A 12798-nucleotide genomic window follows, 5' to 3' on the forward strand; every position below is an offset into this window, starting at 1 on the left:
TGCTTAGCCAACTTTTTTTTACATATTTGAGGAACTAAGTAAATAAGAATAACATAGTAGACATATTTGCATGTTTAAACATTACTCAAGGTCAGATCATGGCAAGTCAAAGAAAATAATGTTATTTAAGACAAATACACATGAACTTATTAGCATTTTAGTTAATGTTTAGAGGTATAATTCCTTTGCTCCTATTAGTGCAATATTGTTCTACCCATGCCTTCGGCATTTAAACTTTTTCAGCAGAGAAAATGCATTCTTCACAGAAGATCAAATTGTGTATCCTGTATTAAACTTATTTGATCATGCATCAAAGAGCCATTTCCAAAGCTTCAGATGAATGTTCTATTGTTTGAGAATTAAAGAACTGAGGGAGGAGCAGGTGAAGACTGGGCACCATCCAAGGTGGGGGACATCATCGCACAGAAACAGGACAAGTGGAGTGAAAACTGGGAAAATGATGAAAAAGACAAATCCAAAAATATTCCTTCTCTGAATAAAACACAGGTTAAGTGCAAGTGAAGCACTTCAAAAAAGGCACAAAATAAAATTCTATATAAAAGAACTTCTTCATTAAGAAACATTTGTTTTGTTTTATGTACTGAAACTGACAGTGATATGTTGTAATCAAATCTATAATTTCTTGTGGATATCGCAAGTATGAAGAATTGACATATTTGCTGCATTTAAAATTACAATAATTTAAAAAGTCTTCAATTTGTTTTCCTCAGAGAATAATTCTTTTTCATTTAGTCATGCAGCACGGAAGCACGCCCTTTGACCCAACTGGTCCATGCAGAACGAGATGCCCCATCCAAGCTCGTCCCAATTACCAGCGTTTGGCCCACAACCTTCTACACAGCTCCTATTTATGTCCCTGTTAAAAGTAGTTATTGTACTCTTCCTCTGGCAGCTCATTCCATATTGATACCACCATCTGTATAAAAAAAACTGATGCCCCTGAATCAAATCTTTTCCTTCTCATCTCAAATCTATGCTCTCCAGTTCTTGATTCCCCAACACTACGTGCATTCACCTTTCTATGACATTTGTACACCTGTAGATCACTTCTCAGTCTCATATGCTCTGTTGAAAACCACTTTTTTTAATAATACTTTTATAAGATTTGTACTTTGTAAACAAACTCACGTATTTTTCACACTCACTGACAGAAAGCAGTACAGCCACTAAACAGCTTATTACCTTTCTGATTTTTCATTGGCTAAGTATTAGCACATTACCCACTTGATAATTTTTCTTTAATTTTGTAGACTATTAATTAATTTATTCCTCTCAAATGAATTTTTCTTACTTATAAAAGTGATGGATTTTTCAGAGGTGCCATCTTGGCTTCTTTTTCCTTTTGTCTAGCATTAATTCCCCTCTCAGCTTCATTTCTCAGCTCTTTACATTTAGTTTGCTTAGTACTTGTATGTTTGTTTGTACTCCTAAAATAAACTGAAATCTTGGAATTAAGACTGCTCGCCATTCCTGACTCCCAGAGGAACTTTATGGATCAGAAAATAAATAGATCCAACAGCTCTGAGGAAAATAGTCCTAGCCTGACCAATTCCTCCATGTTGTTCAGTACCTCAAGTCCTGGCAACAACCGCACTCTTTCCATAAGACACAGAAGCAGAATTTGGCCATTTGGCCCATCAAGTCTGCTTAGCCATTCCACCATGGTTGATTTATTATCCTTCTCAATCTCGTTCACCAATCTTCCCTACATAATCTTTGACACCCTGACTAATCAATAACCTATCAACCTCTACATAAATATACTCTCTTTCTAGTTTAATAGTGCCTTTCCTACAGCACGGTGACCAAAACTGAACACAGTTGTTGGGAGGTAAGTTGCCCAAATGCTTTCAAAATGAACTGATACCAAATAGAAATGGTAAAAGGCAAAAATCAAGCACAAGGAATCAGAAATAAGATTACTGGGAGTTGAGATGTGCTGAAAATTTGTAGCAAACCCACAAAGACAACTTGACACCTGAGGTAGAATTATTCATCCTTCCTGAAGCATCGGACTGGAAGTCCCAACGAAGCACTGTGAGAACAGCCGAGAGGATTATAGGGGTCTCCCTAACATTTATCAGAAGTGCAGCATACAAATGGCCCTTAATTATCAAGGATCCCATGCATCCATCCAGTACTCTGCCACATGGCATCAAAATGTCACCGGTTAATCCGTTCTGTACTTTACAATATTTAATTTATGCACTTTAGTTTGCTTATTTATACATCATTATCTGTAGTTGTTATCCTTACTTTCATAAGTTACTGTGCGTTATATGCATATGATGTGTACTACTGTGTACACCCTGGTTCAGAGAAATGTTGCCTCGTTTGATGGTATACATGTATATAGTTAAATGACAATAAACGACATGAAATGACCTGATCTCCTTGCAATGTTAACTTGTCTCTTCTCTTTCCTATATCGTTGAACTAGTTTAAATTAATTTTTGTTTAATGTAGAAAAATGAATAGGTTCATACAGCTTCATTAAACATAGTGGCTTTACCTGACAAGCGGGATATCCTGAATAGTACAGCAACTTTTTGGATAGCCATGCTTTGAAGTTTCCTCAGAGCAAGACTCGTTATATAACCTTGGGAATAAAAGATACAGTAGATTTAAAAAGCATGATTTGAAAGGTATTTGCTTTTAATTTTCAAGGACATGGAATTGAAATGAACAGGAGTAGACAAATAAGTAAAGTTCTTAAGGAGCAAGGGTTGTTTATGAGGTTAAGTACAGTAAATTTTACTCCCACTCTGCCAGGGTAACCAACTACATGTAGTTTATTGGGTATATTTAAAGCAGTAATTGCTAGTTTCTTAATTCATAAAAGCATCAAAAGTTATGGGGAGAAGGCAGAGGGATGGAGTTGAAAGGGAAAAATAAATCAACCATGATGGAACGTGGAGTAGACTTGATGGGATGAATGGCCTAATTCTGCTCCTATGTCTTATTGTCTTATAACCACACATTAACATGAACAGGACAGGGGCAGCAACACACACAAAAAGCTGGAGGAACTCAGCAGGCCAGGCAGCATCTATGGAAAAGAGAATAGTCAACATTTCGGGCCAGGACTCTTCATCAGGACTGGAGGAATAAAATGGTGAAGGGGGACGGGGGCAACAATACTGGAAGTTCCAGAAATCAATATTCATACCATCAGGTTGGAGGCTACCCAAACAGAATATATGGTGTTGCTCCTCCTACCCCAGTGTGGCCTCATTGCGAGAGTAGAGGAGGCCATGGACGGACATGTTGGAATGGGACTGTGAAGTGGAATTAAAATGGCTGGCCACTGGGAGATCAAGTTTCTTTTTCTGGCAAACGATGCCTAGGCGCTCAGCGAAGCGGTCTCCCAATCCATATCAGGTCTCACCAATCTACAGGAGGCTACACTGGAAGCACTATATATAGTAGATGACCTCCACAGACTCTCAGATGAAGAGTTGCCTCACTTGGAAGGACATTTTAGGGCCCTGAATGGTAGTGAGGAAGGAGGTGTACAGGCAGGTGTAGCACTTGTTCTGCTTGCAAGGATAAGTGCCAAGAGGGAGATCAGTGGGATGGATGAATGGACAAGGGAGTTGTGTAGGGAGTGATGCCTACAGAAAGCAGAAAGCGGGGTGGGGGGGGGGAACATGCTTGGTGGGATTCCGCCGGAGATGGCAGAGGCTACGGAGAATTATGTACTGGACGCAGAGGCTGGTGGGATGGCAGGTGAGGATAAGAGGAACCCCACCCTTGGTGGGGTGGCGGACAAATGGGTGAGGGCAGACGTGCGTATGGAAGAGATACAGTTGAGGGTAACGTTGATGGTGGCGGAAGGGAAACCCTTCATTCTGGAATAAAAAGCCTTATCCTGAGAGCAGATGCGGTGGAGATAGAGGAAATAAGATAAGAGAAGGGGATGGCACTTTTACAAGTACCAGGGTGGGAAGAGGTATAGGCCAGGTAACTGTGAGAGTCAGTGGGTTTATAATACACATCAGTAGAGAAGCTACATATATAGACTCAGTGGCCACTTTATTAAGTACGGGGTGGACACGCTTGCTCTTCTGCTGTTGTAGCCCATCCACTTCAAGGTTTGACTTGTGTTTCAGAGATGTTCTTCTACACACCACTGTTGTAACACACGGTTATCGGAGTTATTGTAGCCTTCCTCTCAGTTTGAACCAGTCTGACCATTCACCTCTGACCTTGCTCATTAACAAGGCATTTTTGCCCACTGAGCTGGCACTCTTCATTCTTTTTTTAAAATAGATTTTCTGTAAACTCTAGAAACTTATGTATGAAAATCTCAGGAAATCCAGCAGTCCCTGAGATAGTCAAACCACCACACCTGGCACCAACAATCATTCCACGGTCAAAGTCACATTTCTTCTCCAATCTGATGTTTGGTCTGAATAACAAATGAGCCTCTTGACCATGTCCGTATGCTTTTATGCACTGTGCTGTTGCCACATGATTGTATGATTAGATATTTGCATTAATAAGCAGGTGTATATGCATACGTAATAAAGTGGCCACTGAGTGTGTAATTCAGTCGCACATATTGTGGCAGCGACTACAGCTTCGCTGGGGAATGAAAATGAAGTTTTGGATTATTTGATGCTAACTTAATCCTTAGACATGTTACTGGATGCTAAGAAGAGATCGATACAAGTACCAGGGTCAGACACACAGCAGTGAACAGTACTAACAGACATAACTTGAAACAAAGTGTGATAAGAGTAATTATAACCGCTTCACAGATTTATTTTGAAGCCTGTTGCAAGCAAGAGATATTTAGTTTTAGATGACTGTTATAAGACCATAAGACATAGGAATAGAATTAGACCATTCAGCCCATCGTGTCTGCACCACCATTCAATCATTGCTGACTTGTTTCCATCTCAACACTATTCTCCTGCTTTCGCCTCAGAACTTTAACACCCTTATCAATCAAGAACCTACCAGGCTCCACTTTAATCATACCCAAATACTTGGCCTCCACAGCCATTCGTGGCAATGAATTTCACAGATTCGCCACCCTCTCAGGCAGCACAGTAGTGCAGCCATCAACCCAGGGTTCAATTCCCCTGTCTGTCAGGACTTAGCACATTCTCCCAAGGACCACATGCATTTCCTCTGGTTTCCTCCCATATTCCAAAGACATAGGAGTTAGTAGGTTAATTGGTCACATGGGTGTAACTGGGCATTGTGGGCTTGTTGTGCCAGTGGGCCTGTTACTGTGTTGTACCTCTAAATTAAAAAAAATAAATTCCTCCTCATCTCTGTTCTAAAGGGACACCTTTCTATTCTGAGGCTGGGCCCTCTGGTCCCAGACTCTCCCAATACTGTAAGTAATCCTCTCCACATCCATCAAACTGGGCCTTATATGTACATTTGATTTGGTTCCATTTCTCAGCAAGGAACTAAATTCGCAGTCTGACTCTAACAGCCCTAACCAGAAAGCAGAGTGGGCAAGATCAACTAATTTAGCACAGGCTGGACCATGAGAAAAATCAAATTACTGACAGAAAGCTAATAAATTGTAAATACTATACCAGTTCTCCACAGGACAAACATGGTGATTCATAACAGCCATGGCATATCTGAAAGAATAAAGTTTCGGTCAGAAGGATAGTGCCCAGTGTGGAACGCTGGCAGTTTACTTCACAGACAAGCAGCATCTACATGAATACAGAAGCACAGAATAGTTACATCACCGGTGACAGAAACAGACCATCTGTACTAATCGCATCATCTTTAATGCACTTAATAGCATTAAATCAATTTAATTAATCATGGCTACACCATTCAGATTGTTACTGAAGACTAGGGTTCTCAATACTTGGCACCAAATTACTTGGTGTACAGAGCTTGAGTAACCCAGCTGGAATATTACAGGATGCTGCCGAAATTCACTTAGTTCACATTAAAGGTTTTCTCCCGTATTCCAAAAGGTATGCAATGTTCAGGAATGTAAAGTCTGAAGAAAGTGGTGGGTATAGCATAGCCCATCACAGACAAAGCCCTCCTCACCATTAAGCACATTTACAGGTCACGCTGCTACAAGAAAGCAGCATCCCATCATCCAGACCATGCTCTCTTCTCACTACTACCATTGGGCAGCAAGTACAGGAGCCTTAGGTCCCAAATAACAGGTTCAGGAACAATTATTACCCTACAACTGTCAGGCTCCTGAACCAGTGTGGATAACTTCACTCACTTCAAATCTAAACTGCTTCTACAACCTAAAGACTCTAGCAAGGACTCCACAACATACACAAAATGTTGGAGGAACTCAGCAGACCAGGCAGCATTTATAGAAAAAAGTGCAGTTGACGTTTCAGACTGAAACCTTTCTCAATTGTTTCCACAACTCATATTTTCATTGTTATTTATATGACTTGTCTTCTCTTGCACATTAGCCTATCTATAGTCTATTTCTTTATTTTCCTATAAATGCTAGCAAGAAGATAAATCTCAAGGTAGTACATGATGACATATACCATACTGTGCAAAAGTCTTCGACGTATATATCTCTAGTATGTGTAAGACTTTTGCACAGGACTGTATATGTCAATGTGGAGTAGGGAACAAGTTTGTAATTCTGGCAGGAGCAGAGGATGTTGGGAATGCCGATTGTGGAGTACCGCGAGAGTAATATGGGATGAGTGCCAGGGGCCAGGCGTTGGCACAGGTGCAGGCACACCCAGTCCTGAGACACCAGGAACGGTCACTTGATTCCAAACAATTGGTTTATTGATCATTACAGAACGTTTCTCTGGTGTTTCTCGCACCCTCTCCTCTCCCTCCCCTTTTTCCCAACCATGATTCCCCACTCCCTGCCCCTTCCCACTCTCAGTCCACAAAGAAACCCATATCAGAATTGGGTTTATCATCACTCACACATCAAGAAACTTGTTTTTGGTGGCAGCAGTAAAATACAATGCATAAAATTACGACAGCACTGTGCAGAAGTCGTAGACACTTTAGCTATATATAAGTGCCAAAGATTTTGGCACAGTACTGTATGTATAAGAAGAAGAAAGCCCTTAACTTCCAGTGGAGTCATCGGGACGCCGTCGTGACGGCAGTTTCTTAGCAGGCTTTCTTATTTCTATGAGGCTGAGTTGCTAGCTCGACGCTCAACCCAGCACGGATGGAAAACATGCAAAGGAGCTGGCTGGATTCGAACTCAGGAACCTTCGCTCTGAAGTCCGGCGCTGATGCCACTATACCACCAGCCGGTTTAGTACTACGCACTTTGATAATAAATTTACTGAGTCAGTCGACTGATTGACCTTTATAAATTGCATCTGATCGGTTGATTATAGTAGAAATTGCAGGAGAGTTGGAAAGAATGTGTTTGAAGAGAACAATACATGCAATTACTCTAGGATTAGAGTAAATTGAGGCTTGTTTGTTGGCACAGACCTGATGAGCCAAAGGGTCTGTTTCCACACAGAGTGATTCTATAATTAATCTCCAAAAATATCCCATGACACCCTTGGGTTCTTAAAGCTTTGCCACCTTGTGTTGGTTAGCTAGCTGGGTTACAGAACTGGGTTATCTATGAAGGGATAGCACACACCTAAAGTTCAAAGTTGAGTTTATTGGCCTTGCACAAATGCAAAGAAAGCTTTACTTGCTGCAGCATCGCAGGCACAAAGCAGATAAACTGCATTGAGAGGAATGTGGAGTTACGTATCCATCACCCTTTTAAACACTAACATTGAATCGAGCTCCACGTTCCGCACCCTGAACAATTTACTGCATGAAACTAACTGCTCCATCTCATTTTTGGCTCTTTTGTCATTCACCTTCATTCTATCTACCCTAACCCGTGGCCCCTTCACTAATGGCAACAGTTCGTAGTTTATCCTCATGATTTTAATTATTTCTCACAATTTGATCGGTTCCAAGAAACTTTGGCTTCTCCCCATCCATGGAATTCCGTAAGTAAATTTCTCCTCAGCATCCTCTCAACAGATTTAGCATTTATTGTCTGGAACCCAACAATTCAAAACTCAAAGAAAGTTTAAGTATCAAAGTACGTATTTGTTACTATATACTACCCTGAGATTGATTTTCTTACTGGCATTTACAATAGAACAAAATACAACACTATCATGAAAACCTATACACAAAGACTGACAAACAATGTGCAAAAGACGACAAACTGCAAATACAATAAATAATACTGATAGCATGAGTTGTAGAGTTTTTTTAATTAATTAGACACAACAATGTAGTTGCAGCCACTCCAATAATGAATCACTAACACTTCCTTGCACAAACTCTATGTTCCTATTTATAAAGCCCAGGATCCTGAATACTATTTAATCACTTTATCAAACTGCCATGCCATTTTCAACAAAGTATGGATACATACACCCACATCTGTTCTGGCAACACTTTTAGAACTGTTCTTCAAATTCATAAAACTTTTTTCATACTTTGTCAAAGTTCACAGCAAATTATCAAAGTACCTATATGTTACTATAAACAACCCTGAGTTTCTATTTTTGCAGGCATACACAGTAAAACAAATAAACACAATAAAATCAGTGAAAAACTGCAGACAAAAACTGGCAAACAACCAATGTTCAAAAAGCAAACTGTGCAAATACAATACATAATACTGAGAACATGGGTTGTAGAGTCCTTGAAAGTGAGTCCACAGGGTGTGTTCACTGTTGAGGTGAGTCAAGTTATCCATGCTGGTTCAGGAGCCTGATGGTTGAGGGGTAATAACTGTTCCTGAACCTGGTGGTGTAGGACCTGATGGTTGTAGGGTAATAACTGTTCCTGAACCTGGTGGTGTGGGACCTGATGGTTGAGGGGAAATAACTGTTTCTGAACCTGGTGGTGTGGGACCTGATGGCTGAGGGGTAATAACTGTTCCTGAACCTGGTGGTGTGGGACCTGATGGCTGAGGGGTAATAACTGTTCCTGAACCTGGTGGTGTGGGACTTGATGGTTGAGGGTAATAACTGTTTCTGAACCTGGTGGTGTGGGACTTGATGGTTGAGGGTAATAACTGTTTCTGAACCTGGTGGTGTGGGACCTGATGGTTGAGGGGTAATAACTGTTCCTGAACCTGGTGGTGTGGGACCTGATGGTTGAGGGGTAATAACTGTTTCTGAACCTGGTGATGTGGGACCTGATGGTTGAGGGGTAATAACTGTTTCTGAACCTGGTGATGTGGGACCTGATGGTTGTAGGGTAATAACTGTCCCTGAACCTGGTGGTGTGGGACCTGATAGCTGAAGTGTAATAACTGTCTCTGAATCTGCTGGTGTAGGATCTAAGGCTCCTGTACTTCCTTCCTGACGGCAGCAGTGAGAAGAGAGCATGGCCTGGATGGTGTAGGTCCTTGACGTTGGTTGCTGCTTTCTTGTGGCATTGCTCCTTATAGATGAGCTCAATGGTGGGGAGATCTTTTCCTGTGATGAACTGGGCTGTATCCACTACCAAAGTGTAATATAGTACTTCAAGTTTCTCAGTACTAAATTTCATCTGCCACCTGTTCTCCCTAGAATTCAAGAGACCTCCTATTTCACAGCTGTTTGAGATAATTTTAGACAGAGTGCAAAATTTCTGCGAATCACAAACCTGGACAACCACGCACAACATGCCGCCAATATAATTCCTAAAAATTATTTCAACTTCTAGGTGTAATTCCAATGTTAAAAGAAATCACAGCAATATCAGGAAACAGGACAACTAACTAACCATCCCCAGAACTGTAAGCATGCCTACCATATGATATGGCGATAAATGATATGTACAAGGAATCTCCTGGATCTGATCTCAGCTTATGTTTACTTGGCTGAACTGAATGTTGTGATCTAGGATTAGGAAATGGAAAAGTAGGTGAACAGAGGTTCAGCTACTTTAATAAACTGCCATCCAGGTTCATGCATAAAGATTATCCACTTGGGAGAAGTACTGAATACACCTTACCTCAAAGCCCCAGAGTCATAATTAACCACACCGTCTTCCATTATTTCTGTTTGTCTAAATAATGGCCCATTTACTCTACCTAAACCCATGTACTCAGTGTCTATTTTCTTGCCACCTTACTATTGTTTCCAAAAAGTCCAAATTTATCCTTTTGTCTGGTTACGTTCTACATTTTCTAGGAATATCTGCAAGCATGCCAAGGTCCAAATGTACCTCACACCAAGCCAAACCTCAAGAAGGCAGCATCCATCGTGCAGTACACGAGCCTCGAGACACACTCAATGTTTTAGGAACAGCTTTTTCCCCTCCACCATCAGATTTCTGAATGAACACTGCTCCACTATCTGCTCTCCTTGCACTACTTACTTACTTTTTTAGATTTCTTATTGTAACCTAATGTATTGCATTGTACAGCTGCTGCAAAACAAAACGTATCAGCATTAATAAACTGATTCTGATTAAAACTCAATTCCATATCTGTTGCTGTAAATCATCAAATTCCTTATCTGACATGAGGTAAGGGCAGGTGGAATTATTTTTTGAATAATTCAAATAAATCATCATCTCTAAATTCCACTAGAATTATTACTTTTACTGCCCTACCTGTTCTGCCTAAACTGGAGCGCTTAAACTTGCCCCTCTCAAAGATTATTTGAAAGTAAATGATCTCTTTGCCAGAAGTACTGCAGCTTAATATGATCATGGCTAGTCTTCTATCTCATCACCATTTTCATATATTAAGCCCATATTTCTTGATTCTCTTAATATCAAAGTCAATTCTGTGTTTACATCAGTGGCTCTGCATAAATGCAAATTGTCTCTTATAAGACAGAAAATGCTAGAAAATCTCTCATACTGGCTGCACTCATGGAATAAGAAAAAGAGATTCAGGTTAAAGACTTCACTAAAATCACTTTACATTTCCCTCATCTGTAATGTTGATCATTAAGAACAACCCCTTAAATGTGCTTCCATCACCTCTCATGCAAGTTCTTCACAATCCAATTCAAAATTATATAAACTCAAATCTGCCTAAAACTCTCAGGCTATTCTTTCAGATCCAAACTTATTTTACACACGTACATCAAAACATACGTTGTTTGCATTGACAACCAACATTAACCTGAGGACGTGCTTTGGGCAGCCTGCAACGTACTGGCACCAGCATAGCGAGCCCATAATGCTCGGCAGATCAACACAAAACCCCTTTCCTCTTTCCCACCAGCACACACAGGCAGTCCTCCCACCTCAGGATGGGCCTCCAGGCTTCGACCATTGGGCTAGTTATTATCCACAAAGACATTAGCCACATAAGTTCAAAATTATCATATGCAGTTACAATCACCTCTCCATATTTCCAGTCAATGATATGACAAACAAAAAAATCACCAAACTTTCTCCATTCATACTGGCAGATCTGTTGAGCATTTCTACTTTTTTTTCAGATTTCTAGTACCTGTGGACAGCTTGTTCATTTCCATAGATGCTGCCCGACCTGCTGAATCCTTAACATTTTGTGTGTAGTGCCTGAGGTACTTTGGTTTTGGATCCAAAGGTCCTCTAACAATTAGCCTTCCCTCTTATAGAAGTTCAACGGCAGTCTAGCACATTCTGTCGGTAAATCCTTTGTGTCTACTGGTTCTCTGTCCAGTTTCAGAAGCCACCTTTCAAACCATGACAATTTGTCCCCTTACTCCTGCTTCCTGATATATGCAGGTTGGGGCTTGAGTAAATACAGAGCAACTAAAACAGAAAATGCTGCTAAAGTAGGTCAGGCAGCATCTGTGGAAAGAGGGAATCGCCGGCCAGGAGTTGTAGGTCTTAAACATTGGGCTGTTTCTATTTTCACAGACGCTGCCTGACCTACTGAGGGTTTTTTTTTGCAGCGTTTTGATTTAGATTTCTGTTTCGACTGGATGCAGCGAGGAGTCTACTGACAAGATAGGGTAATGCTGCACTGTATCTACAGTTGAAGGCTGAGAAGTCTCGGACTATAAACTTCAGACGTGGTTACAAGCACACCATTTACGCGGTGTACATCTCTTTCACATCACGCATAAGCCCCGCGTTTCCACCCGTGAAAACTGGTGAAAGGGCGGCTTTAAAATGAGCTCCCTGTCGGGGAAGAGTGAGGTTTGGGGAAAGGGGCGAAGCAAAGCGAGAGCGGGTGGTGGAGGGAGGCGAGGCCAGTGAGGCGGTGGCCGTGGCCGGCAGAGCCCCCGGGTGGGGAGAGGCGGCTGGAAAGCCGTTACCTCCCACCCACAACCCCTTTGCGAGGAGGGGAGGGAGACAGACGAAGGGTGAAACCCGTGGGGCGAGCGGGAACGAGCAGCCGTGAGGCCGGGGGAGAGTGAGCGACAACAAGGTACTCACACGATCCATATACCAGCGATGGAGAAGGCGGACAGACTGACGGGGAGGATGACCCAGGCAGTCATCGGGAAGCCCAGAGCCCCTCACCTGAGCCCCGGAGGGGTGAGGGCGGAGGTAGGCCACGGCCAGAGACGCGGCACACCGGCACCGAGTGCCCCCCCAGTCAGCGAGCAGAAGCCGGCGGACTCCACACCTGCTCCATGCCCCACCTCCCCTGCCGGCGCGACCCGCTCTGTGCGCATGTGCGCCACCGCAGGCGCTTGACGGCCCAAACACTACAACTCCCAGCGCCCACCTGGCGGTGACGTAATGGCTTTTCAGCCACTGAGAAAGAGAACGTCGTCTGGGGAGCAGGGCGAGCATCAAGGTTCAGCCAGTCTCGCAGCGGTAACGTGGAAGTGAGAGTAGGTGCCGGTGAGTCCCGGAGGCGGGAGATTA

General features: G+C 42.2%; 1 protein-coding gene across 2 annotated transcripts in view; it reads right to left on the reverse strand.

Moving 5' to 3' along the window:
• The window catches only part of tmem150aa (transmembrane protein 150Aa), a 56707-nt gene extending 44133 nt beyond the window's left edge, over nt 1-12574 (reverse strand). The window contains exons 1-3 of one of the 2 annotated variants that reach the window (XM_063057128.1): nt 12361-12574; nt 5580-5627; nt 2534-2620 (exon numbers count right to left, since the gene is read on the reverse strand). In XM_063057128.1, the coding sequence (XP_062913198.1) occupies nt 2534-2620; nt 5580-5627; nt 12361-12425 (200 nt within the window). In that variant the 5' untranslated portion in view covers nt 12426-12574. Of the gene's footprint in view, nt 1-2533; nt 2621-5579; nt 5706-12360 lie in introns of both variants that reach the window. The other variant, XM_063057129.1, reaches the window with a different exon arrangement.
• Nucleotides 12575-12798: the final 224 nt, after the last annotated feature.

This window comes from Mobula hypostoma, chromosome 8 (genome assembly GCF_963921235.1).
Source record: "Mobula hypostoma chromosome 8, sMobHyp1.1, whole genome shotgun sequence".
Classification (NCBI taxonomy): Eukaryota; Metazoa; Chordata; class Chondrichthyes; order Myliobatiformes; family Myliobatidae; genus Mobula; species Mobula hypostoma.